The following is a 26,986-nucleotide window of genomic DNA, read 5'->3' as shown; positions in this document are numbered from 1 at the left end:
GTGATGTGCCTCATCAACCTGATTAGCTTGTACCTACTTGTACCTACTCAACCACTAGGACAGTGCCTGGCACATAGTAAGTGTTCAATAAATACCATTCAATAATAATTGAAAAAAACACTGATTGATAGTTCAATGTAGTGCACACAATATGGGTCAAGTCATTCAAGTGGTTTGGTTTCAAAATAGGCAGAATTGGGAAGTCATCTGAATTCTGTTCAATCCAACAAGATTTCTGAATCATAGGACTGTGAGTTCCGTGCCGAAGAGCCGATTCTCATTTCAATAGAAGCCCTATTCGTAGAGGGGAGGGTGGTGAGGCTACTGTCTCAAATGCTCACATAAAATCAACGTACAGGAGAATTTCTCGGAGCTTACCTTTTCCAGGGCCACCTCGGTTTCGGCTGCATGTGCCCTCTTCAATTCTAACTTCTTCTTCTCCGATTCAGCCTTGAGCCTGCTGATTGCCGATTCATGGTCCCGAGCAGCCCGCTGCTTTTCCTCTTCCCGCAGAAGGCCAAGCTCGACCAGCTGCTGCTTCCGCTGAGAATTCAACTGAACCAGTTCCTCTCTCAGCTTCTGATTTTGGGTTTCCATATCGCAGATGATCTTAATTGGAAAAGGGCAAAAATATTTATTTGATCAATCAATCCTATTTACTGGGTGCTTATGGTGTGCAGAGTGCTGTACTAAGTGACTGGGAGAGTATGATTTAATAGAGTTGGTAGGCATGTTCTCTGCCCATAATGTCTCTCTTTTGCCATACGGAGGACTTCTCATGACTACAACCAGATTAATGCTTCATAACTAGAAACTGTAACAAAATCATTGGTGTTAAGAAATCACATCTCAGATGCCTGAAGGTGTTCTTCCTACCTTTAATATTTGTAATGGGAGGTTAAACGGTTTAGTTCTGAATTATCCTCACTTTATCTCATTTCCCTTTGAATAACTTTGACATAATAATAATTATGGTATTTATTAAGCTCTTACTATCCAACTGGCACTGTACTAAGCGCTCGGGTGGATATAAGCAAATCAGGTTGGACACGGTCCCTGCCCCGCGTGGGGCTCAGTCTCGATCCCCATTTTACAGATGAGGTAACTGAGGCCCAGAGAAGTGAAGTGACTTGCCCAAAGTCAAACAGCAGGCAAGTGGCAGAGCTGGGATTGGAACCCATGATCTCGTGACTTCTAGGCCTGTGCTCTATCCACTAGGCCATGCTCATTGAAATGTGCACTGAAATATGACCTGTGGGCCTCAAAATATAAAACAATCGCCCTACTGTTACATGAAAACTGGCTCTGGCACCAAAAAACAGAAATGACTCAAAGATGAAACAAAAATATTTGCCTATTTTGCCTTATGAATTGAGGTTGAAAAAAAATCCTGTAAGAAATTTAAGACTCATTTAATTAATCAAGTTTTCCATATATGTAACATATATGTGACTGCCTGTATTATATATACACCGAGAGAGTGAGAAGAGAATTATAAATCCAAAGTCTTGCTATATTCATTCGTTGTGTTAATGAAAAAAGAAAACAGATTATTACAAGAGCTGCATTTAGCCGGGAGAATCTTCTCAAAGACACACTGGATGTGCTCACTGTGGGCAGGGAATGTGTCTGTTTACTGTTGTATTGTACTCTCTCCAGTGCTCACTAGAGTGCTCTCCACACAGCGTTAAATCAATACAAGTGACTGATGTATGTACATGAGTGAAATCACCAAGCATTTTGGGAAAAAGTAAAAAATAAAGTTAACAGTTCTTGCTGATCATTTTGAATAGTACGTTCTTCAAAACTGAATCATCACAGTGTAATAAGCCTAGTGAGACGGTCCTATTAACAAGCCTGCTAATACGGTGGGCAAGTTTATAATGAAGAGATGTCTTATTTATTTCTCTAGACTGTAAAGCTCATCCTCTAGACTGCAAACTTATTGTGGACAGGCAATGTCTATCAATCTATTTTACTGTACTCTCCCAAGCACTGCACACAGTAATCCCTCAATAAATATGATTGATTGATTTATATGAAGTGGCCTAGTGAATGAATAGTATAGGCCTGGGAGTCAGAAGGACCTGGGTTCTAATCCCAGCTCTGCCACTTGTCTGCTGTTTGACCGTGGGCAATCCACTTCTCTGTGCCTCAGTTACCTCAACTGTCAAATGGGGATTGACTGTTAGCCCCATGTGGGACATGGACTATGTCCAACCTAATTAGCTTGCATCTGCCCCCACGCTCAGTACAGTGCCTAACAAAGAGTAAGCATTTAGCAGATACCATCAAAAACAACAAGAAGAAAATATTTTACTATTATCAGAAGCAATTGGTATCTGGTTTAACTTAGTTTTATCTTTTTAGACTGTGTTTCATTTTGTTTTTTTTCTAGAAAATAACAATGAATGACCTCTACAGAACAGAAGCGGTGAGGCATATGACAGCGCTGCTTAAAACAGACATTTCAGGACAAATACACTTTTCTTTGGCCATTTGATTTTATTTGTTGGTGGATTCATCATAAGATGCAGGTTTCAATTAAAGCTCACATTACATATTTTCTAATTATTCATGATTTTTTCCATAATAGGTTAAGCTTCCCTGAATGACAACAGCTTGGTCTCCCTCTGTGATAGTACAAGCATTATCTTTTAGTTTTTTTATGGTATTTGTTGAGCACTTGCTATGTACTAGGCACTATAATAAGTACTAGGGAAGGTAAAAGCTAATTAGGTTGGATATAGTCCACGTCCAAAATAGAGCTCACGGTCTTACTCCCCACTTTACAGATGAAGTAACTGAGGCCCAGGAGTTAAGTGTTTTGCCCAAAGACACACAGCAGAAAAGTGGCAGAGCTGGGGATTAGAACCCAGGTCAATTGACATTTACTGATTGGATCACTCTAGGCCAGTGTTCTATATTTCTTTCCTTTTTAACTTTTCTAATCTTCAAACTGGTCAGCAAAAGGTCTCTCTCTCTGGTCAGATATGAGTGAACACTGTAAATTCCCATTTGGTCTGAAAGAAAAGTCATTTTCCAAGAAATGACCACATCATTTTGATGAATGCAAGATTTCTGGTCAGAACTGAACATTTAAGTTTTATGGAAAGTACCTCATGATGAGCAAGAGAACAAACTCTGGATTGAAGGTCAGTCAATCAACGGTATTCAACACGTCTCTTCATTTGTTCTTCCTCTCAGCTCCATATCACAGATGTGTAGATCTGTAATTTATTTACTTATTTGTTTATATGTGCATATTAATGTCTGTGTCCCCCTCTAGACCGAGAGCTTGTTTTGGGCAGGCAATGTGTCCATTTGGTGTTGTATTGTACTATCCCAAGATCTGTCCTACAGGGAGCTCACAGTATAAGTAGGAGTGATAATAGATATTCAGATCTCTATTTTACAAAGGAGGAAACTGAGGCAAAGAGAAGTTAAGTGACTTGCCCAAGGTCACTCTGCAGACAAATGGCAGAGCTGGGATTAGAACCCAAGTCCCACGACACCTAGTCCTGCACTCTTTTGCATTAGATCATGTTGCTTCCCTACTGTTGCTATTCAAAAGTAGACTTTTGCTCACTCGGAGCACATGCGTTTCAATCTAGGGGTGAAAAATGGCATTATGGGACTATGAAAAATGTGGCAGAATGAGTGGAAAAGATTAATTGCCCAGAAGCTATCTGGACATCTTTGTCCACTTGGAGTAGGATGAATAATGGTCTAATTTCTAGTGAAAAAACCTTTTGAATGAACTAAATATCCTTAATTCACATTACATAAGAGAACATCTTATGCCCTCCAGGAGTTAAAACCATTCTATGAATTGGGCAGTAAGGTAAAACAATCTTAGGTCTCCACAATGACACAGCAAACCTCATTTTAGAAGGACAACATGTAAGCCATTTAACCTTGTCAAATAGTACTGGTGGCTACAGTAGCGCTCTTGTGCTATATGTCGAAAAAGATGACCTCAGCATGTAGGAAAAAGCAAGAAATAAAAGAATTGCTTTTTTAGGCCAAGAAGTTTCGAAGGACAGTTGATATTCAACTGGAACATATCACAGACTCTTGCCAGCAAAGAAAATACCATACTAGATAAGAAAGAAAAGAGCATTCTTCAGGCAAAAGGAAATAGAAAGAGAACAGGGTGAAAGATCTGGAACAGAAAATGAGAGGGAAAAGAATGTGAATTCAACAGTACATCACATGAAGAAACAGCTACAAAGGGTAGGAGAAAATGAATATAAACAGTGACTTCCATGCACTGGCCAAAGATTTTGACTGGAGCTGTTTTGGGTGAGTGACAGTGATACCGTTGAAAAAATTTGTATCTGATGTTGAAATCTTTATTTCTGTTTTAAAAGAACCACCCGAAATAGCTCTGTTATAATAATGGTGTAAGGAGGAGTGGGTCAAAACCCACAGTAATCTCCTATAATGATGAAATTAGATTGGAAAAAAAAACTTCAGTTTATTCCACTCTGACCTATTTTAAAAATCAGTAAGTGAATTTCACCCTCCAAAGAAAGGCATCATATGTGATCTTTAGAAAGCGCTGTCAGAATATGAAAAATGAAGGTAATCCATTTACTAGACACTGAGGAGAATTACTTGAGCAGAAATATTTCTCCGTCTCATAGGTGATGTTTCCAAACCACAAAAGAAACTATCTTCAAATAAAATAAAGAATGACACAAATCCAAAAGTTAATTATAAAACTCAGCACACAGCACCATCCTTAATTCATCCCCCTCCATTGGCATTGCCAATAAGCTGAAGAACTACAAGATCAGAAGATGTTATTACAGGATCTAGAAACACATAAAGCTGTATTCTTGGCAGAGTTTTCCAAGGAATGACAAGTGACCTATTTGGCCTTGGAAGGAGAATAAAACACAAGTGAACTTTCTTTTTTACTATAATTCTTTTGCAACAGACAATATTCAAATGAATAATCCAAAAACATATTTTCACATTCCTTTCCCCTCTCAGCTCAAAAATAACAGAGGTTTAACTCAGGATTACTGCCAAAGCAGCTATTGCAAGTTCTTCATTGCTCTGTCCAAATAATCTGGATATGCTCAGATCAGTATCTGCACCCATGTCCACTAGCATTGTTTAGAAAGCACTAATTAAATGCTCAAAGGGCACAAGTTTCATCTTAGACACAAACACAGAGCTCTACATTGCCGCCCCAACATCAGAGATGTCAATTAAGTGTAGGAATCTATGACGCAGATAGGATTCATCTTCTACCCAGGAGGGAAAGGAATGAAATGGAAAAGGGAGCCTCTCACCCCTGGATGAGTCACTGTGGATTCAATCCATACCTAAATGGCAGAGTGGACCTAGACTGTGAAAGCTTCCAGTGTTTTGGTCAGGCCACGGTTGGGAAAAGAGAAAGAGAGGCAAGACACATTCTTCCCCTATGATTACTTACTTTGTTTGGAGGGTCAGGGAGAGACTCATGTGTTAGAAGAAATGACAGTAGACTAGGGTGGGATGGAACCTGGATTTTTCAGAATCAATTCCCAAGGTGCCACCTGATCTCTCTCTCTCTCTCTCTCTCGGCAGTCTCGCATTTCCTCCTGCCTGCCAGACATCTCTACTTGGATGTCCTGCCGACACCTCAAACTTAACATGTCCAAAACAGAGCTCCTTACTTTACTATCTGAGTAAAAATGCATAAGTTATCCACAAGTCAAAATTCTGAATATAGATAATTCTAAAAGATTTGTTTAATCACTAACTTCATAGTCTGAAGATTTTTAGCATTTCCTTCTTGAATTATGTCCTATTTTTCTTATTATACTCTTTGAAAGAGTTCTTTATAAATACAAATGATGGATGTCATTTTTTTAATCTTTCCCTGACAACTGATAGAATCAGATTCCCATGAATAAAATCGAACCCTATTTTTTAACACAGCAGCTTCAAACACTTGCCTCCAAAATGGCATTCTTCTTCTTTTGATTTTAAATTAATCAGTAAGCAAAGATTCAAACTACAGGATAGCGTGAATGTTCTGGAAACCAGTGACCAGGTGCCAGGAGTGAGGAGCTACAGGACAGTTAATAACCCGGTGGATCATTAAGTGTTTCAGGAAGACCAAAGTCCTGGCAAATCAGTTTCAGATAAAATCAATCAGTAGTATTTACTGAGCGCTTCCTGTGTGCAGAAAACTGTACTAAGTGCTACATAGTTGGTAGACATGATCCCTGCCCACAACGAGCTTATGGTCTAGAAGATAAAATGAAAACAAAGTATTACAAGCAGTTCCGATTGGCATCCAAGTTGGTTTTTCAAAGTGAGAAAGTCTGTATTTTGTGTAGGTCTCCACAATTGCTCTGTTTTGGTTCAAAGCTCACTCCCATAGGCATCTCTGCCCATTCTTGATCCCACTATCTGTGTGGCTTTGCGGTCTCTACTACATGGTGAACTAAAAAGCATTTTGTCATTTTTACATGGCAATTCAATGCATTTGAGCCATTTCTCGACATGCCACCTTTATGTAGCTGAGGCAGTTTGTCACAGGGAGAGCTATGACCCATATGTCAACAGCAAACGTGTGGCTTTCCACATCTGTTTTTTGGGGGGTTTTTGGGTAAAGCCAAAGTTAATTCTGGGAGATTTTCCCTGAGGCAGCACCGAAACAACTTGCATTTTATTAAAAATGCCTGACAGTCAGTCCTTTCTCCTCACCGCCACTCTACCTATCCCCTACAGTTCATTGGTACTCAGAAATAAACCAGGAACAGATCACCTCTCCCTGGGCAACCAACTTTCAGGGATCCATGCTTCTTCACTTGGCAGTGAAACAGAGAAGCAGCGTGGCTTAGTGGAAAGAGCATGGGCTTGGGAATCAGAGGTCATAGGTTTTAATCCTGGCTCTGCCACTCGTCAGCAGTGTGACTTTGGGTAAGTCACAACTTCTCTGCGCCTCAGTTACCTCATCTGTAAAATGGGGATTAAGACTGTGAGCCCCACGTGGGACAACCTGATTACCTTGTATCCACCCCAGTGCTAAGAATAGTGCTTGGCACATAGTAAGCGCTTAGCAAATATCATTATTATTATTATTAAAGACCATGGGGAAGGAATTCCCTATTTACAAACATCAAAATGATGAGTTTGGGCCCCAGGCAGATCTTCAGGTCTTCAACTGGGTCAAGTATCACAAAGGAAGCAGCAACCCAATAGCTATTCTATTTTAAAAATTGAAAATACATCAAAATAGATTGCACACGAGTTGAGAAGTTAAAATCTGGAAGGCACCTTTCATTGGCTATGAAATTGTATTTATAATAGGCTCTTTAATTTTCCTAAAACTGCTAGACCCAAAAGACAACCAATAGAAAAACAGAACTCCAACAACACTCCATTAAATTACCAAGAAAAGCCAGAGACTATACACTATTTTTCTAACAGAATCTACATGCACTCTATTGTTTTTGACTAGAAGCTGACTGCTAAAAGCAATTTATCTGGAAGAGTTTAAGTATTATTATTCGCCTACTCAATACAGAAAAACACTCTTATCCACCGGCTGCCTGACAGCACGTGAGATGACAGTAGCCATGCAAACACATTCACAAAAGGCACAAACTTTGTAGATTGTATCTCTTTAGATAACTGGTAGTTCACAAGAGTTTTGCAAAGGAAATTATACTCAAAATACAAAAAATGCCTTCAGTTTAAATGGAAAAAAGGATGAAGTAAAATGCAATTAGAAAGAAAAATGTACAATAATGCACCTGAACTACAAGCTGTCAACTTGGTTTCTTCAATAGTAAGTGAAAAGAATCATTATTTCTATTAAATATTAATTGAGAGAAAAGAAAGAATGGGCAGATAAATCAATAGGTAGTCCAGACTCAAAATATGGTTCCGATCAGGAAACTCTGAATAGAAAATGAGAGATCAATAGATAGTCCTCAATGACAGTATGGTTCTGATCAAGAAACTCTGAATAGAAAGGGAAAGACTATAGAGTTTTCAGAGCAACATAGATGATGGTATGTCCATTTTTCCCTCGCGCTTTGCATTCAACGTAGACTTGCCTACCTGAACAAGTTGTATCTCATTGTTACAATCTTGCTTCTACCTTCATTTTTTTTTTATTATCAGACCATGAAGCCATATTTCATGAGAGTCATTTAGGTCTACTTAGAGATAAATATGGAGGACACTGAGAAAAATGAAACCATCTAACTATAATCATAATGCAGAAATGATTTTAAATTGGTATTTACCAATTCATTTTCTCTCAATTCCTTTTCACTTTCCCTCCTTTTCCTCAGACTATCCTTTCTTAACTGAGATTTGGCTGCTGCTATATCTTGGGAATAATACTTTTTGCCTCAACATAAATATCTCCATTGTATGTAGAACCATGTGGTCTTATCCCAGCTCCACTCCTTGTCTTTTGTGTGACCTTAGGTAAGTCACTTCACTTCTCTGTGCCTCAATTACTTCATCTGTAAAATGGAGATTGAGACTGTGAGCCCCATGTTGGTCAGGGACTGTGTCCAAACTGATTTTCTTATATCCACTCCAGTGCTTAGTACAGTGCCTGGCACAGAGTAAATGCTTAACAAATACCACAATTAACCAGAGGGTGATAAGCAGCATGGCCTAGTGGAAAGAACAAGGGCCTGCGAGTCATAGATCCTGGGATCTAATCCAAGGTTACCTTGGGATTTTGACATCTGGATGGTATGGGTGGCACTTTGGGTTGGGATACATTATTAGCACAAGCTTGAATGTCATCAATCCCATATCGAGGACCAAGTCAAAAAAGAAGTGGCTAAGTCAACAACAACTGGAGCCACTGCCTGCTGATCTTTAGCAGCTGTAGATTCTTTCCAGCTTTGGGGGCCTTGCGGTAGGCACACCTACTCTGTAAATGCTCTTCTACAATGCTTGAATAAGGAAGCTCCATGTTGCCCTGTTTCTGGGTCGAGGTATTAATTAGCACACACCCGAGAAATCCAAATGATAAAGTATAATGTGAAAGGGGAACTTGATGGTTAATAACATGGGTTCCCTTCTGTGCCCCAGTGTTAGGAGGCTCTTTTGAGTGCTCAACTTTGTTTCCATCAACCAATTAAGCAACGAAAAAGTCTTGCCTCCCAAGAGAACTTGATTCTCTTCTTCCCCAGAAAGACAAGACACACAATGGAAATGGAGCAGAGAAAGTCGAGTAAATAGGATGCAGGAGGTATTAAATAATCTTTTTGGGCAAAATGCACAGGGAATTCCTTTATTCTCGCCAAAATAATTTTGGGGGGCCATTTTTGAAAGAACAGTTTGGCCAACTTCACAGGCACATCAGTGAGAGAGACTATGTGTGTCTTTCCCTTGGCCAGCAGACTTAGCTTCAAACAACCATCTTAATATTCTACCCCTTAAAAATGAATTTATTGCTTGGAAAAGGGCTAAAGAAGCTCTTGAAGATGATCTCAGAATAAGCTCCTTTTGCCAAATATCTACCCTTAATTATAACATCATACTTATTGGCCATGGATAAAAAGAACATGCTCTGTACCATGACACAGCCGCTATGTTTGGCATAGAAGCAGTAATATTTCAATGGTTAGGGAGTCATTTTCTTTACACTAAATTTAGCTAACAATTTTAAGAAACCTCTTGGGGTTCTTTAGTTAAAAAGCTACCCTATGAGCATAAATCAGTGTGCCTCAAAGACAGCACATAAAAGTGGGTATTTAACCCAAATCATTCAGATGAAGAATGGATATGTATGAAGAAATGTATATAATAATGTTGGTCTTTGTTAAGCGCTTACTATGTGCAGAGCACTGTTCTAAGTGCTGGGGGTAGATACAGGGTAATCAGGTTGTCCCCTGTGGGGCTCACAGTTGATCACCATTTTACAAGTGAGGTAACTGAGGCACAGAGAAGTTAAGTGACTTGCCCACAGTCACACAGTTGACAAGTGGCAGAGCGGGGATTCGAACCCATGACCTCTGACTCCCAAGCCCGTGCTCTTTCCACTGACCCACGCTGATGTGTACATATACATATATACACATCAACAAAAAAGCTGGCCAGCCAAATCAAATGTGTTGCTCCAAGCTTTTCACTATGAATGACCTGCCACCAGATTCAGTGTTACCTCATTCCTTTTAATCCTAAATGCTTACAGGGGTCTTTTTTTAAAGAGACGATTCATGCAGTAAGCTCTGGTTTGGGCCCAGATCTGTGCCCAGGGCACAGGGCAAATCTAACACGAAGTGCCAATGAGTGCCGAGCTGTACAGACAGGATTGTGGCTTTTTACAACCATACAGCAGGGCTTCAAGCCACCCATGCATCTTGATGTCAGAATGTTCTTGGGACTGACGGGACATCTCCCTACAGTCCTGGTCTCCCCACTTGCAGTCTCTGTGATTTGCGTCAGGACATAACGCTTCATACAGTGCTCTGCACATAGTGAGCGCTAAATACAGCTGAATGAATGAATGATGAATGACATCAGCACCCTGAGTTGGTCTTGGTAAAACCAGTCCTAGTCTTAAGCCAATCACGAAGGTGTTATAATAAAAAATACCCACAGGGCATCAGTTAAGGACATTTTCTAGTTCTGCAATATCAATCTGCTACAAAAAGCACTGGCATCCAATTGCCGGAACTTCAGCTTCCTGAGTGAGTCAGGTACTGTTAGTGCCACGGGACGATAGGCTGATATGTTTTAGGCAGTTAATCTATGGTATTGATTGAATATTTACTGTATGCAGAGCACTATACAAAGTACCAGGGAGAGTACAATACAGTTGGTGGGGATAATCCTTGCCCTCGAGGAGCTTTCAATTTAGTGAAGAGCTTACAATCTATGTTTGCCTTTTGCTCACGTGGTCAGGAATTTAAAATCACAATCCTAAATGGAAACACAATAGTCTGAACTGGGTCCATACTTTTGAGATCTCAAACTTTATTTAGTGAACCCTGGAAGGAGATGCTGAAAAGGGAGAGAAGGATGCATTCCTTTTTTAATAATCACATTAGAAATCTTCACTTCACAAGAGGGGACACGTAGCACTGGTTTGAGATCAAATAACTTGTAATACGGCATTTCAGGGGGAAACCTCAATAGAGTAAGTAGGACTTACAGTGAAAACTTCATTCTGTATTCAGGGAAATGTGTGGTTCCAGAGAGAGCTGAATCAATAACAATGTCATTATAATGAGAAGGTTAAAATACACCTGAGTCTCCCTCTCCAGGTTCTGCTACTTCAAGAAGTTTTATCACTGCCCTTCATCAGAAAATAGTTTCCCCTTCCCACAGTCAACAGGAAGTTTTTCTGGGGCCTCCACGTCCAAGCACGTCTTTCCCTCTCAATTCTAAATATTCCCCAGGGAATTCTTTTCAGTGGCAGAGGCTGCTACCACTATTTGTTAGAAGAAGTTGTCCGGTTTCCCCCAGGAGACCCTCCCCACAAGAGACCCTCCCCACAACCATGTCCAACACGCTCCTGGTAGTTTTTCTTGGCCACGCAACTGGAAAGCTGAGCTGCAAAGGGTTCAGTCTGACAGAGACAAAGGTGAGTTAGTATGTGAGTGAGAGGGGAAAAGCCAGTTTTTCAGGAGTGAAATACACATAAGGAGGACCACATAAATACACATCAGGACTGGAACACACAACCACAACCCTGCAGACAGGAACCTGGCTATTTTCCAAACCCCGCACAGTCAGGAAAAAAGGCCTGCAAAAGGCACTAGTCTTGCTGTCAACAGAGAGGCCCTGGATCCTGAGGTCTACCAGCAATATGTGACCTCTTCAGGAGCACCCTTCAAGCCACAGAAGTCTGACCAAGGGTTCTAGAGTTTCCATTTCAATGGGAGAAAGACTCTGTGTGGACTAGTTCAGTTTGGGTTCCTCCAGGAAACTTCTGAGCCCCCCAAAATTACCCCAAATCCTAGAGGATTGCTAAACCAAGATAAATCAATGGCATAGATTGTGCACAAACTGAGTGCAGAGCACTGGATTAAGTACTTGGGAGCATACGATGGTAGCAAGAGACATATTCCTGTCCCTCAAAGGGCTTATAATTTAATGGACGAGCCAAGAGCCATGACTAGTCAGCCCATATGTCCAAGAAACACCTGCATTATGTTATCATACCACCCTGAAGGCAGTTTAATGTTCTAAGAGGGAGTATTATAAAAAAAAAATATTGCCAGAATTTTATGACTTTTTGCATCTTGAGATTTCGATTCCCTCGGTGGATTTTCAAGTGCCAAGGGACCGTTCCTCACCACTAATATATGTACTACAGAACAGATATTTGATTGAGTTTTGCTCCTTTGATAAATTAAGATTAGAAGTTGCCTGAATGATCAAGAATTAGCAAATTCATTACAAACACATACACAGTGCAAAAATACCCAGGTGGCAACCCAATAATACTTGGGTAGGATAGCTGAACACACCCAGTGGAAATGGGTATGTGTCACCCACCAGACTGTAAGGTCCTTGAGGACATGGACAAGTACGGATATTTCTGCTGTGCTTTCTCCTGTGTCTTAGAACAGTTCCACACACATATTAACTGCTCAATAAATATTACTGAGTGAATGAAGTTAATTCAGGAGAAGACCAGATGAATTTCACACCCAAGACAGGTGTTGATTTTGCCTCCCTTCACTCTCCATTTAGTTTCTTCAATCGCGGCAGCAGCAATGATCATATCAGCCATATTTAAGTTAGTCCTGGCTCTGCAGCCCAAGCCTGGCTTTCAGAACTTCAACTATTTCAAAAATGGCATTGGCAGCTCCCCATTCCTCCTCTGCCCTCACTTGCCATCAGACAACAACTGGAGTTGCAAAAGTTGTCTGGATTCCTGAACCGCCAAACCAGAGCGGGGGCGGGAGGGGAAGGCTGGAGTTCAGCTGTTGGAGAAATCGATGTGATTGCATTTTTGTCCCAGGCCAGGCTTTTGCGGAGTCCAGGTGTGGACAGGGAAAGGGAATTTTCTGTGCACAGTTTTCAATTGCTCAGTAAGCTGGGAAGGAAGCTAAGGTTGGGGCCCGAGGATCTTGGGGTCGGATTTGAGGGAAATGGGCTTGGCCTTGAACCATCCAGAGATTTCCCTTGAGATGAAGGGAAGCCATGGGGTTCTTCATTCTGGGCTAGCCTCAGCCCCCTATAAGTCACCTCCTCCTCAACTTCACCTTGGAATGGGTCAGTGAGTCAGAAGAGCCAGAGACCGTGAAAAGGCCAGACTTTTCAGTTGTCTGAGCATTAGGCAGTTTTTATCAGGTAGGTGGATGCACATTGACTGACTAGTCCCATTCAGCATCGTTATTAATGCTTCAGTGTCCTCTCCAGAAAGCCCCTCAAAGAACTGGCTGCAGGGACCAGCTTTGCCTACTCTCAATTCAGATTTTCAGGAAAAATTTAGACAAGAGAATTGGAGAGCACGATCATTTATTGTGCAAAAAAGAAGAGACAGGAAGGAATGGCTACACTCTAGGATGAAAAATTTAGGATCTCAAACAATCTGGATATGTTGGACTAATGGGCAGAAGTAGCCAGAACATGAGAAGGGTTAGAAACATGGAGAGAAAAGAAAACAGATATGAGAAAATGACCTTCCTGCTCTGCAAGAGCTTGCACAATGACAACAACAACAACAATAATATTAATGATTATGGTATTTGTTAAGCGCTTACTATGTGTCAGGCACTGTACTAAGCCCCGGGGTGGATACAAGCAAATTGGGTTGGACCTAGTCCCTGTCCCATATGAGGCTCACAGTCTCAATCCCCATTTTAAAGATGAGAGAACTGAGGCACAGAGAAGTGAAGTGACTTGCCCAAAGTTGCACAGCAGACAAGTGGCGGGGCCAGAATTAGAACCCGTGACCTTCTGTCTCCCAGACCGATGCTCTATCCACTACACCATGCTCCTTTTCTAGCTCGACACTAGTTGATATTGCTACTAAAATCAAAAGAATAGGGTAATCATCATCCATATTTCTTGAGCACCTCCTCGGACCAGAGCACTATACTAGATCCTTGGGGGTCTACAACTAATTAGAAGACACAAGTCCTTCCCCTCTAGGAGCTTGGAATGTACAAACAGTGGCCGAACTTAAGTAAAATAATCCTCTCACTAAACTGGATCATTATTTCTAAGTAACGATAAGCACTAACCGCTGCAGAGTGGCGTGTGTTCCAGACCGAACTTGAAGAGGAAAAGTGCGTTGGGGAGTTCAAGCCACAAATGGGAATGATTCTGAGAATCTGCGTGCTGACAACAATCAGGTTCCCTTGGCAGGAGCAGAGGAAAAGGGAGGGAAAACTCAAGGCCTGCAGGAGACATGGTGAGAGCTATGGCTTCGTTTTGGGCAAGGTCACTGAGAAGCTGCTGGGTTTCTCCTCCCTCTGAGTCCTAGCCCCCAGGAACATCTTTCACAGAAGGGCCTCCCTTCCCCCCAAATCCATCCCTGGACCTAAAAGCAAAGAACTGAGCTTCCTTCTTTTTTTTTAAAGGGGTAGAAAAAGAATACAGCTCCAGAGAAACATTTCAGTATACCAAATCAGCTGGAAGTTCAAGTCTCCCTTTCTAAAATATTTTTGTAATAATTACGGTTGTTACTTAAGTGCTTTCTATGGTCCAAGCACTGAACTCAACGCTATGGTAGAGACAAGCTAATCAGGTTAGTCGCCGTTCTTGTCCCACTTGGGGCACACAGTCCACATAGGAAGGGGTACGATTTACTCTACATTTTACAGATGAAGAAACGGAGGCACAGATAAATCAAGTGATTTGTCCAAAGTAACACAGCAGGTAAGTGGAGGAGCTGGGATTAGAACCCAGGTCTGTTGACTCCAGGCCGGTTCCCTTTCCATTAGGTCATGCTGCTTCCTCTTCTCAATCTTCTAACCTCTCTACAAAGTACAAGCCATCATCCAATATGGAAGCACATGGCTTTTCCTATTGAATAAGCTCACTGTCGATTTTATTTAAGATAAAATAAAAACCCAAGGCTGAGTTTTTATTAACATCATTGGTCAGTCTTTTGAAGTTTAGAGCTTCAGATTATCCTTCAGGAATTAGCATAATTATTGAAATACCTCAATTTGAATGAAATACATTTATCCAAAAGAATGAGGGAACGTACATACTACTTTCAGAAAAAATTACAGATATTTTCATAAATATCAACATCAAGATAATGAAAGACAACTATTTTTAACTAACAGTAATTCTCTTTAAATAGATGTATGTGGAAACCCCCGCCCCCCCGCCCCCCACAGCACCTTCCATAAAAAGCTAGCCTCCCTTTATTATTCCTGTACTATATGCCACTCAAACATGTTGGCTAGAGCAGGTTGGCATGTGGAATATTATTTAACAGTAGAGAAACAACACATTTTTAAGGCAACTTACCAAACTTCAGAAGACCTCAAGCTACTAAATTCTTGAACCCAATAATCTGTAACTCTTGTGCTAATTAGTTGGCAATATTCTTTTTCCTCCAAATCTTAGATGATGGAAATGTTTTTTTTCTTTTTATTGAACCATCTTGGCCTAGACTAGTTTGTCCCGCAGTGACATGTAGATTGAATACAAATCAGACAGCACAGCTTTAAATCTGTGTTGCAGCTCTCATTTCCAATTCGAGAACTGTACTATAATCATAAGCTTCTGGTGGATGAAAGGAAATCAGCTCTCTGAATATTAGCTAATGCCACATTTGCAAGTCCTGAAGAGATCTGCGCTGTTTTTTTTTTTTTAAAAAAATAGATCATTCCTCATGAACCTATATCTAGGAATTGCTTTGTACTGCTCTACTGATAGAAGCAATGCCTGTGCTGGGATTAAACCCTTTTCATCATAAAACCTCATCTGGTTCGGAGTCCAAGTCCATCAAACCTTTTTCCCTTTAAAGTCCCGCCTTTGATTCTACATCAATTTATTCAAACCGCAGCTGGGTGGCTGAAAACGAAAGGACAGCATCATTTAAACCAACCAAGTTCCCAACTTGAAAGAAGGGCTATAATTAAAAAAATGGGCATAAAAGAATGGAAATGGGATAATATTTTTTAATGGTAGTTCAAAGGCCGACAGATGTCAGAGCCTTTGAAGATGTCAGTATACTGAGCGAGAAGTTGCCATTAAAGAGTTTGCCTGAGAGGTGAAGCAGCTTTTTAATGACTGAAAAACCCCTTGCAGACACATCCTTGTGTTTTTAATTTGTCAGAGTTTCTGCAGTGTTTTCTGATTAATGACACATGATTATAACTCCATAGCACACATATTTTTATCCTTGGTTAAATGAATTTTTTATTTCACATTCCTTTATAGCTAGATAAGGACGTGGATGCTTAGCTGGGAAAGACAAAACTATTCCGATTGCCTCAAGTATTCATGGTAATTTGGTGGGAATGGCCAAATATAGAGGTACGGTATGCTTCCAGCTTGTGTTTTGGAATATTCCGATTACTAGCAACATCACAATTCACATATGGTAGTTGGGGAGATGATTCATTAACATTTTACGCCTTTCTGGTACAGTGAACGATTTGGGCTTGAATAACTCACTTGGGAACCAACTCATTTCAGAAGAAATTAATATCCTAAAATATTCCTTAACTTAAGTAGCCATGAGGTGTCAGAGGGCTCAAGAAACTGAATTGCCAATGACAACTAGTGACTACAGCAAAACAGATATGGCTTCTTTCAAAAAACCGAATAGCCAGTGTTTAATATTGCAGAAAAATGATGCCTCATATGCAGGAGTGGTATTTGCAGAGAATAATCTGAGATTTGCCTCTAAGCAAAATTCTGACATGCTAAGTTTATTTGCTTTGTAGAATTGCCCTCACAATCTTTAAGACTGCTAAACACAGCACGTAAGTGAGAAATGACTGGAAACTTTTTCTCTCAGACATAGGCGAGCCAAGAGCCCTATAATAATTTAAAAATATCTACTTCTTGTTTTATATCAAAACTGAAACACAGAAGAAAATATAATCCCATGACTATCCTATAGTTAGCAAGAATTCGCCTCTAGATTTCAGGGATCCAGAAAAAAAGGATAAAATATGCAAATTGGTTTTTTCACCTATAGAAGCAAGGTAGATGATGTTACAGGACACCACGGAAGCATGAAATGTGATCAAATTGGAGATAGTCTCTAGCTAGGAAAAGTCCCAGAATGAACACAAAAACTTTGCTTTCAGACTTACCACTAATAATGTTGGTATTTGTTAAGCACTTACTATGTGCAGAGCACTGTTCTAAGCACTGGGGTAGATACAGGGTAATCAGGTTGTCCCACGTGAGGCTCACAATTAATCCCCACTTTACAAATGAGGTAACCGAGGCACAGAGAAGTGAAGTGACTTCCCACAGTCACACAGCTGAGAAGTGGCAGAGCCGGGATTCGAATCCATGATCTCTGACTCCCAAGCCCGGCCTCTTTCCACTGAGCCATGCTGCTTCTCTACCACTAGTCCTGGGGAAGGGACAAGATTCAAACCAACGAAGCCAGATGGTAATTTATATGAAGAAACTAATTTTGAAAAACAGAATAAAAGCAGTAATAATAATGATGATGGTATTTGTTAAGCACTTACCACCTGCCAGGCACTGCTCTAAGCGCTGGGGTAGATACACAATAACTGGGTTGGACACAGTTCCTGTCCCACATGGGGCTCACAGCCTTAATCCCCATTTTCCAGATGAGGGAACTGAGGCCTAGAGAAGTGAAGTGACTTGGCTAAGATCACACAGCAGACAAGTGTTGGAGCTGGGATTAGAACTCATGACCTTCTGACTTCCAAGCCCATGCTCTATCCACTACACCATGCTGCTGGGCTATGTAAGTAACTGATTGAATCTACCAGCAGAGAAATGTTTGCTGTGTTACGTTTGGGGATTTTGTCATAGCCCACTCCAAAATAATGTCAAAGAGGTCCCTGCTTAGAGCTTCCCCACCTTTCAATTCTAAAAAGCCTTGTCCCTTCAAAACCTCTCTGAAAACCTACCTCTTCCAAGAGGCATTCTCCAATCATTACCATCACCCCAGGTGTCATCAGTCACTCTTAGCCCATAGGCATAAACTGATTTATCTAATCCATTTCTTTATGCATTTTTCTACTTGATTATTCATTTTTCCCTACTTTTGATGTTACTTCACTAACGCCACATTAATAGAGAAGGAGCATGGCCAAGTGGAAAAAGCAAGAAACTGGGAATCAGAAGGTCCTGGGTTCGAATGCCAATCTGCCAATTGCCTTCTATGTGAGCTCGCTCAAGTCATTTCACTTCTCTGTGCCTCAGTTACCTCACTTGGAAAATGGTGATTAAGACTGTGAGCCCCATGTCGGACAAGGACCGTGTCCAAACTAATTGGCTTCTATATGTCCCAGTGTTTAGCACAGTGCCTGTCACATAGTAAATGCTTAAAAAAATACATATTTTTATGTGTATACACACACACACAAACATGTACATACAATCTTCATCTGCTTGTCTCCTCCATTAGACTGTAAGTTCCTCAAAGACAAGGACCATACTTTTTATGTTTATTGTACCTTTCCAGGCTCTAAATACAATCCTTTTCACTTCACAAAGTGAATGAAAAATAAATATAAATACACATAAACACAGTACCTAGTCTGTAACCTCCTTGTGGGCAGGGAAGGTATCTACCCCCTCTTTTGTATTGCATTCTCCCAAGCACTTAGTTTAATGCTATGCATTCAGTAAGTGCTCAGTAGATACCAGTGATTAATTTAATATGCTGTAATGATGATTGCATCTGCCAGGGCCTATCATTGTTTGAAAATAATTTTCTGTAGAAAATCCTGTTTTTGTTTCGATTCTGCTCAGATAATTCCTAAAGTTACAATTCCAAACTACTTAGGTTGAGTACCAGGGGCAGTGATAGCATTTATAATAACGCACTGTGCTGTGTGCCTAGGAAAATATAGCTCAAAGAAATGGCAAGGGCAGACTTTTTGGGGTCATAGCACTGGTGCTTTCTTGAAGCCCGCAACCAAGAACCCTGCTGCTAGCTGGTCTGCCTGATTGACAGGATATATGAAGGTCTCACACTTTTCAATCAATGATATTTATTGAGCACCTACCTTGTTCAGCGTGTTGTACTAAGCCCCTGGGAAAGTACGATAAAGTTAGTAGAAACGAACATTACTGCCCCAAGGATTTTATCATCTTCCTGCTCTGCCTTCCCAACCCATGATTCTTCTAGTTTGTAAACTCGCTGTGGGTATGGAATGTGTCTGTTTATTGTTATATCGCACTCTCCCAAGCACTTAATACAGTGCTCTGCACACATAAAGCACTCAATAAATATGATTGACTGAAGGAATGAACATAGGGTAGCCTTGGAGCAACTGTAGAGTCTAGGCATGCTGGCAGAGTGGTGAAGGGAGCCGAGAGAGCCGCCATCATAGACACAGTAGCCATCAAATGGACACACTCCCATGTCAACTCGTGGGGATGATTGAGCGTACCATCTCCCAGCCAAATTACTCATCTGCACCAGCTCAGCTCAGGTTTTTTTTTTTTGTTTTTTGGTTTTTTTTTTAGCTCTCCCAGGTCAAATGGAGCCAAAATGCACTAGCATGAAATCCCCCTATCACTCACTAGCTAATAAGTCATCTACTGTTAGTGCCAGAAATCTAATCTACGAAAGTTTCAACTTGTTGTGCAGCTTCTTTGGAGAAGGCTTAGATAAATATTAAAAATTCCCAAGAAATAGATCCTATTTTATTGAAAAAAAAATTGGAAAGAATTACAAAGTACACCACAACAGATGGTTTGAAAAGGTTATTACTAGTTCACCTCCAACAAGGTAATAGATAAAAATAGGGGACAGGAGTATTTAACTTGGGTAAAACCTACTAGGGTCCTTATGCCTTTCAATTTCTTTTATTTATAGTTCTACAAACGCATTATTCTGTTTCAGTGAAATAATGCATGGCAGCACGGAAGGTGAATTTCTATTAGTGCCGGTAAGCGTGACTCAGTGGAAAGAGCCCTGGCTTGGGAGTCAGAGGTCATGGGTTTGAATCCCAGCTCTGCCACTTGTCAGCTGTGTGACTATGGGCAAGTCATTTTATTTCTCTGTGCCTCAATTTCCTCATCTGTAAAATGGGGATTAACTGTGAGCCTCACGTGGGACAATCTGATGACCCTGTATCTCCCCCAGCGTTTAGAACAGTGCTCTGCACTTTGTAAGTGCTTAACAAAACCAACATTATTATAAACTTGTTAGAATTGGAAAAATCTCTACTGGAATAAAAACCAACAATACTGAGACTTGGACTTATCTCAGAAATCCCTATTTCCTTATTGAACAAGAAAAGAAATGGGTCTATCTTTGTGGTCCAAGCTACCATGTGGGATCACAGACTTCATTCTCTGAATATATCTGACAACTACATTCATCTATTCCCAATGTTTTCAGACCCCAGCTTAACACACAGGCAGAAGGCTGCTGCTCTTTGTGGGCAGGGAAAGTGTTTACCACTTCCGTTATATTATACTCTCCCAAGAGCCTAGTACGGTGATCTGCACACAGTAAGCACCAATGTACCATGTAATCTAATTTCAATTGTACACAGTCAATACAGGGCTCTTCCCTCAGTAGGTGTTCAATTAAATGCTACTACTGATTAATATTTTCCAGTATTCAAATATCCTGGAAGGCTTGCGCAGTTTGTCCTTCCAAACATTCCTTGAGTGCTTTCTATAGTCACTTTGCTGATTCCATTACTGAAAGACCAAAGTTAAAAAAGAAACCAAGCTGTCAAGGAAAAGAACTGTAACATTAGTATAAAAGAGTGGTGTTCAATTTTCCCAGAATTTTCAAATCTGTTTCAACTCAAATTGGCATGTCAAGTTTTCAACTAAAATCACAGCTGTTTTTATAAACTTAGTAGAAACGTTTTTAAAGTTTAAAATTTAATGGTTGCAATCAGGACAATTTTAGAACCTTAAAGTTCTTACACAGTGGCAACATTTCTGTATAGTCTGTATACTTCAAAATTTAGTCCTTTCCAAAGTGGATGATTTTGAAGTATTCTGTTCATTCTCTTAAAAAGGAATTTAAGGTCTCCTCAACATTAATTTCTTTCATTTTGTCATGATAAATGCTCAGGTATTAAATATCTTCCACATCATGCAACCACGCATGATTCCAATTAGTGCTGAATAGAAGACAAAATGTGAGCTTAATGAGCTTCAATTTGCAAACTCTTTGAACATTCAATGATATCATCAGTTTGCCAATCATTTCATGCACTTTGGCTTCCACTTTGCATCACCTTTCCCATTACAAAAAGTCTTTCAAATCTACAACTCAGAAGACTAAAGTTGTCAGTCCCGCAATTGGCAAAGTTTAAAGATTTAAATGGGGACTCTCCAAGACATCATGAAAAAACAAAGATGTTGTCAATATTCCTGCAAAGTGAACTTGTTGCTGACATAGTTGGTAATTATTCAATCGTATTTACTGAGGGCTTACTGTATGCAGAGCACTGTAGTAAGTGCTTAGCACTGTATTAAGTGCTTAAATAGATGTGGGGAAGGTATCTCATAATACCTGCAGCAAGCCAGTCAGCTAATCCTTCTTGAGAGAGGAGGGAGCTCTGCCCAGGAGGAAGTGTGTGAGGTAGCGACTGGAGAGAGAGGAATCCAGAGGCAGCATTGGTGAGTTTGGGAGGAATGGAGAGTGCCACCTAAGTAGTAGAAGAGAGTGGGCTGGTAGGAGGGAGAGCTAGTGGGATACTTTACAGCTAAAGGCCAAGAGTTTCTGTTTCATGCACGATGAATGAGTACTCAATGGAAGTTTTTGAGGAGTGGACTCGTTCGTGGCATGATCACTGCTGGTGCAGGGCAGCTGCCTTACCATGGATCAGTTTGGATTCTCTTCAAAGGAGTATGTTCTTAAGAACTACAGGAAAGATCTTCTGGTGATGGTTGTTCGGGAAGGGACCCAAATGAGATTACTCTCGTTTTTTTCCACTGTGGGGGGACAACTCCCCAAATTCCTTTTCAGATCACAGGACAAAAATATCTGTGTTAACTCACTGTGGGAATGGAATGTGCCTGTCATATTGTTGTGTTGTACTCTCCCAAACGCTTAGTACAGTGCCCTGCATTCAGTAAGCACTCAATAAACACAATTGATGGATTGACAAAACTTTCTTAAGTCCTTCTCTCTTGTTTTGCCTTATGCTGTCATTCTGTATCTTTAAAAATAATCAATAGTGATATTGATTATTATGCTCATTCTAGTGCTCATTTTGGAGTGAGTTTTTCTACAAAAAAATTGCTTTTTTAAAAATACTTGTCCCTGACAGCTCTTGAGGAGGTAAATGATGAGATTAGCCTGGGATTTAAAAAAATGATTCGAGCCCTTCTATGTAGGACAGATTGGAATGAGGAGTGGCTGGGAACAGGAAGATCAGCAAGAAGCCTATTACAGGAATTCAGTTGTGAGGTGGTAATGGTTTCTTAGCTCTATAGTGGTGGGGACAGATTGGAGAGAAAGAGTTGGGTCTATAAAATATCACTGAGAAGAAGCAACAGGATTTGGTGACAGATTAGTTGTTAAGGAGCAAATGAGACACAGGAGTTAAAGAGGAGTCACAAACTGTGGATGAGGGGAGGTAAGTAATAACAGTGATGGGAAAGGGAGCCTGTAAATTCCTTTGTGTGCAAGGAACATGTCTACCAAATCTGTTACGCTGTACTCTCCTAAGCGCTTAGGACAGTGCTCTGCAATAAAGAGCTGTGACTGACTGAATATAGATAAATATTTATTGACTTGGTTGATGGGATTGTATGACCAGGATTAGTCAGGGAATGCTTCCTAGAAGAGGTTTAAGGGAGGGAAGGGACAGGGTGTAGCCAAATTCAAGGATAGAGTATTCTAGATTGCACAGAAAGATGTGAGCCATGGATCAGAGATGGACTGGAACAAATCAGTTTAGATAGGCAGAGGTAAGAGAAAAATCCAAATTGGAGAGGAGGTGAAAGAGCAAGTCTCACTGTATTCATTTGGGAGGCATATTACAGACTTTGTGTGAGTAGGTCATCCAAAGTTAAAATGTAGGGAGAAGAGGAGACAAAGGAATTGAAGGAGAGGTTATTCATTCATTCATTCAATCGTGTTTACTGACTGTTTACTACGTGCAAAGCACTGTAATAAGCGCTTGGGAGAGTACAGTATCACAACAAACAGAAACATTCCTGCCCACAATGAGCTCACAGTCTAGCTTAGATAGGTAGGAGAAAAATCCAGGTTAGAACTGGTTTTTTCAAACCAAAGTCAGAAAGGATTTTGAAGAGGAAAGGGTGCTTGAGAGTGTCAGAGGTAGCAGATTGGGAAACAACAATTAACATATGTAAGAGGTCAATGGATTTGGCCAAAAGGGATATTGTTGGAAACCTAAGTATGAAGAATCATGGTGGATTGAAGAGCGTGAAATCCAGATTATTAGGGGTTGCAAAGAAAGTTGACAGACACAAAATGGAGGCTGCAGGGGTAGCAACATATCCTAGGAGTTTAAAGAAGAGAAAGAGAAGGGGAAACGGCAGAGAGGGCAGTGATTACAAGAGGTTTTATTTGCCTTTTTTTTTTTCAAAATGGAGCATATGTGCACATTTGAAGGGAGAGAGGAAGGAACCAGAAGGGAAAAGCTGATAATTTCAAAGGGTAAAGGGTGAAGGTAAAGATTTTTCATGAGGGAACAAGGAATGATATCTGAGGTACAGGATGGAAGTGCTATCCTTGTGAGAGATAGCAAAGACGGAGGGGAAGGATGAGGGGAAGACTAGCCATAAGACAAGAGGATGATTAGGGAAGCTGGCACCTGATGATCTTGATTTCTTTAAGGAACTGGGCTGCCAATTGTTGGAGTTGAAGAAGTAGGGATGAGAATGAATTTGTTCAAGGTTAGTTTTTAAATGTTCAGTTTTCATCAATCAATATTTATTGAGCACTTATTGTGTGCAGAGTTCTGCACTAAACTCTTGGGAGAGTATAATGCAAAAGGGTTTCTAGATAAGTTCCCTGCTCACACGGAGTTTACTGTCGGGCTGAGTGCGGGGTGAATATCACATGCTTAAACTGTGTCCAATCTGATTAACCTGTATCTACCCCAGTGCTTAGAACAGAGCTTGATACAAAGTGTTTTAAAAACTCCAAAAAGAAGAGAGAAAAAAAAGGAGAGGGAGTAGGTGCTAAGAGGGTTTACTATGGGAGGGCTTCTTGGAGGAGATACTATTTTAATAAGGCTTTGAAGGTGGAGAGAGTGGCGGTCTGTCATACATTATGGGGGGAAGGAGTTCCAGGTCAGAGGGAGGATGTGCAGCAGGGGTAGGCAGTGAGATACACAAAATCGAGGTACAGTAGATAAGTTGGTGTTATAAGAGCAAAATGTGCAGACTGAGTTGTAGTAGGAAATCAACAAAAAAATAGGTGGGACGCTGACAACATTTTAAAGCCAAAGGTAAGGAGATTCTGTTTGATGAGGAGCTGGATGGGCAACTACTCGAGGTTCATGAGGAGTGGAGAGGAGAGGGGAGATGTGGGCTGAACTTTTTTGAGAAAAATGATCTGGTCAGCAAAGTGAATTATGGACTGGAGTGGGGAGAGATAGGAGGCAGGAAGGTCAGCTGATGCAGTAGTAGTCAAGGTGGAATATGATAAGTGCTTGAATCAGCATAGTGGCTGTCAGGATGGAGGGGAAGGGTGGATTTTAGAGATGTTCTGGCAGAACTGACAGGATTTGGTAACTGAGTGATATGTGAGTTGAATATGAGAGGTGAGTCAAAGATAATGCCAAGGTTACAGGTTTGTGAGATAGGGAGGATAGTGATGCAGTCTACAGTGATGGAAAAGATACATATCAATGACAATGTTACCATTATTCTTAAAATGCAAATACTTAAATTTTCCTAGTCGATACCAAGCATAGCCAACTTAGTCACTTCAATGAAGCCTTCAACACTTGCACCACAGTGTTCATGATCTTCACCACTAACCCTCATTCTCCTTTAGGTGTACTCCCTCACCAGAGAAGAGATATTCTCTCTCTCTTTCTCTCTCTCTCTCTCTCTCACACACATACACACACACACACAGAGACCCCTCCCTCCGCCCACCCATTAATTTTGCTGAATAAAGGGGAAGATAATCTTTTGGACAAGAAGCAACCTGGATTTTCCCAACAGTCACACTGGAACCATTCGGGTGATTTCCTGGAATCCCAATTTAAGGAATTCCCCAGGAGAGATCAATCCTGTTTCCAAGAGATTAAGTACCAAGTATCGTAATTAAGCAATTCCAAATGATTCTAAAATCAACCTAGATTACAATCTAGGGTTTAAATGACAGCTTTTTTTCCCCCCCTCCAAGAAAGGATTTCGCTCATTGATATAGTTAATTCCAAGTATGCCATGGTGATTTAGATCTGGATTTGTTGGACTTCTAGAACTAAAAATGTGGGGTGGAGAAGGAACCTCACTTTCATTTTAGAGCAAGTTTTCCAACAATAGTGGAAAGGTTCATCAAAAAGTCTTCTTGTATCTAAAAAACAGGGAATATATGCCATTTCTATGGAAATTACAAAAATTACTCATTCGGTAATGAAGATACCTTCAACAATATTATTGCTATGGATGGAAGTAATCATTTTTTAAGGAAGTCAGTTTCGATCCTTGGTACTTTTATTTTTACTCACGTACACATTTTTCCAACATTAACAAACAATGGCCCAAGATTTCTAAGCACTTATATGTTTCATCCTTCTGGGATCTTTTTAAAATGGAAATCATTTTTACAATGGAGAGAGTGTGCTGGAGATGTGCAAAGCAATATACTGCCCTTAGATGGTGGTCTACACATTTTGCCTTGTTAAATGCATAGAAACATGATCACAGCATTTTCATTCTAAATATCCTTAGGCAGTATCAGAAATTCCACTTCAATGCATTAATGAAATGTGGTTCCCCTGATATTAGAAGATATACTGGGTCAGCCATTTAAAGCTTTTTTATGTGCCTTAATTGAGCAACAGTGTGTAATTATGTAAAGGATATTCTATGGGGGAAATAACCTATTACACTTCTTTTTTTCACTATTTACAATGCTATATTTAAAATGTATACCATAGATTGCAATGTCCTCTGATGCAGCCCAAGGGCAATGAAACAGCTTGTTTTCTTTATGCAACAAGCTGATGGGTGTAACCACAGAAAGAATGAAATAGTTCCTAAACCACAACCCTGCGAATGACTTTTTAATAAACATTATTTGTGGTTGCTGAAGGTAAAGAAATTACTTTAGGATTTCAGAAAGAATATATTCCATTTTTACCTAGATGTATTTTATCTTCTATACCCAGTGAGGAAGTCTCATTCTCCCCACACCTCCCCAATCCCTTCCCCTGCGATTCAATCCCCCAGTGCCCATCTCCAGTTTACCAGTGGAAGGCATGCAGTAGCTCCAAATACTATTGCCTAAAAATAATAATCATGGTACTGGTTAAGTGCTAACCAGGTGCCAAGCACTGTACAAAACGCTGGAGTACAGTTACAAGATAATCAGGTCCGCTGTAGTCTTGGTCCCACATGGGGCTCCCAGTTTAAGGGGGTGGGAGATCAGGTTGCATTACTAACTCCTCTTGCTCTCGGGTAAAGTTGCCTCTAGGGAAGCAAAACTTGCTTCCTTTAACCTTCTCTACTTTATCGGGTCTACTATTGGTTTAAAATGAAACTGAGATCAAGAGAAGAAAACAGGAGTAGGGGAGAAGGGTGGAGGGGAACACAAGAATTCTCCAGGTCCAAAAGAGGACATAAGTTTCTAAGGCATCCTTAGCCCATTTCCAGACACCTTTTGACCCTGTCTCCCTTTCATCTCATTTTCTAGTATTGGACCAGAGGAGCAGACATACAGCTGGAATTACATTCC

At 40.5% G+C, this 26,986-nt stretch overlaps 1 protein-coding gene across 9 annotated transcripts in view; it reads right to left on the bottom strand.

Annotated features, from left to right (window-relative positions):
* The window catches only part of CEP112 (centrosomal protein 112), a 286,688-nt gene that overhangs the window by 103,490 nt on the left and 156,212 nt on the right, over positions 1 to 26,986 (bottom strand). For all 9 annotated transcript variants that reach the window (XM_029080112.1, XM_029080120.1, XM_029080119.1 and 6 more), the window contains one exon: positions 379 to 609. In XM_029080112.1, coding sequence (XP_028935945.1) covers positions 379 to 609 — 231 coding nt within the window. The remainder of the gene's footprint in view (positions 1 to 378; positions 610 to 26,986) is intronic.

The sequence above is a fragment of the Ornithorhynchus anatinus genome, chromosome 15 (genome assembly GCF_004115215.2).
Source record: "Ornithorhynchus anatinus isolate Pmale09 chromosome 15, mOrnAna1.pri.v4, whole genome shotgun sequence".
Classification (NCBI taxonomy): Eukaryota; Metazoa; Chordata; class Mammalia; order Monotremata; family Ornithorhynchidae; genus Ornithorhynchus; species Ornithorhynchus anatinus.
The sequence above is the reverse complement of the archived record's forward strand: the minus strand, read 5'-3'. Positions and strand labels throughout refer to the sequence as shown.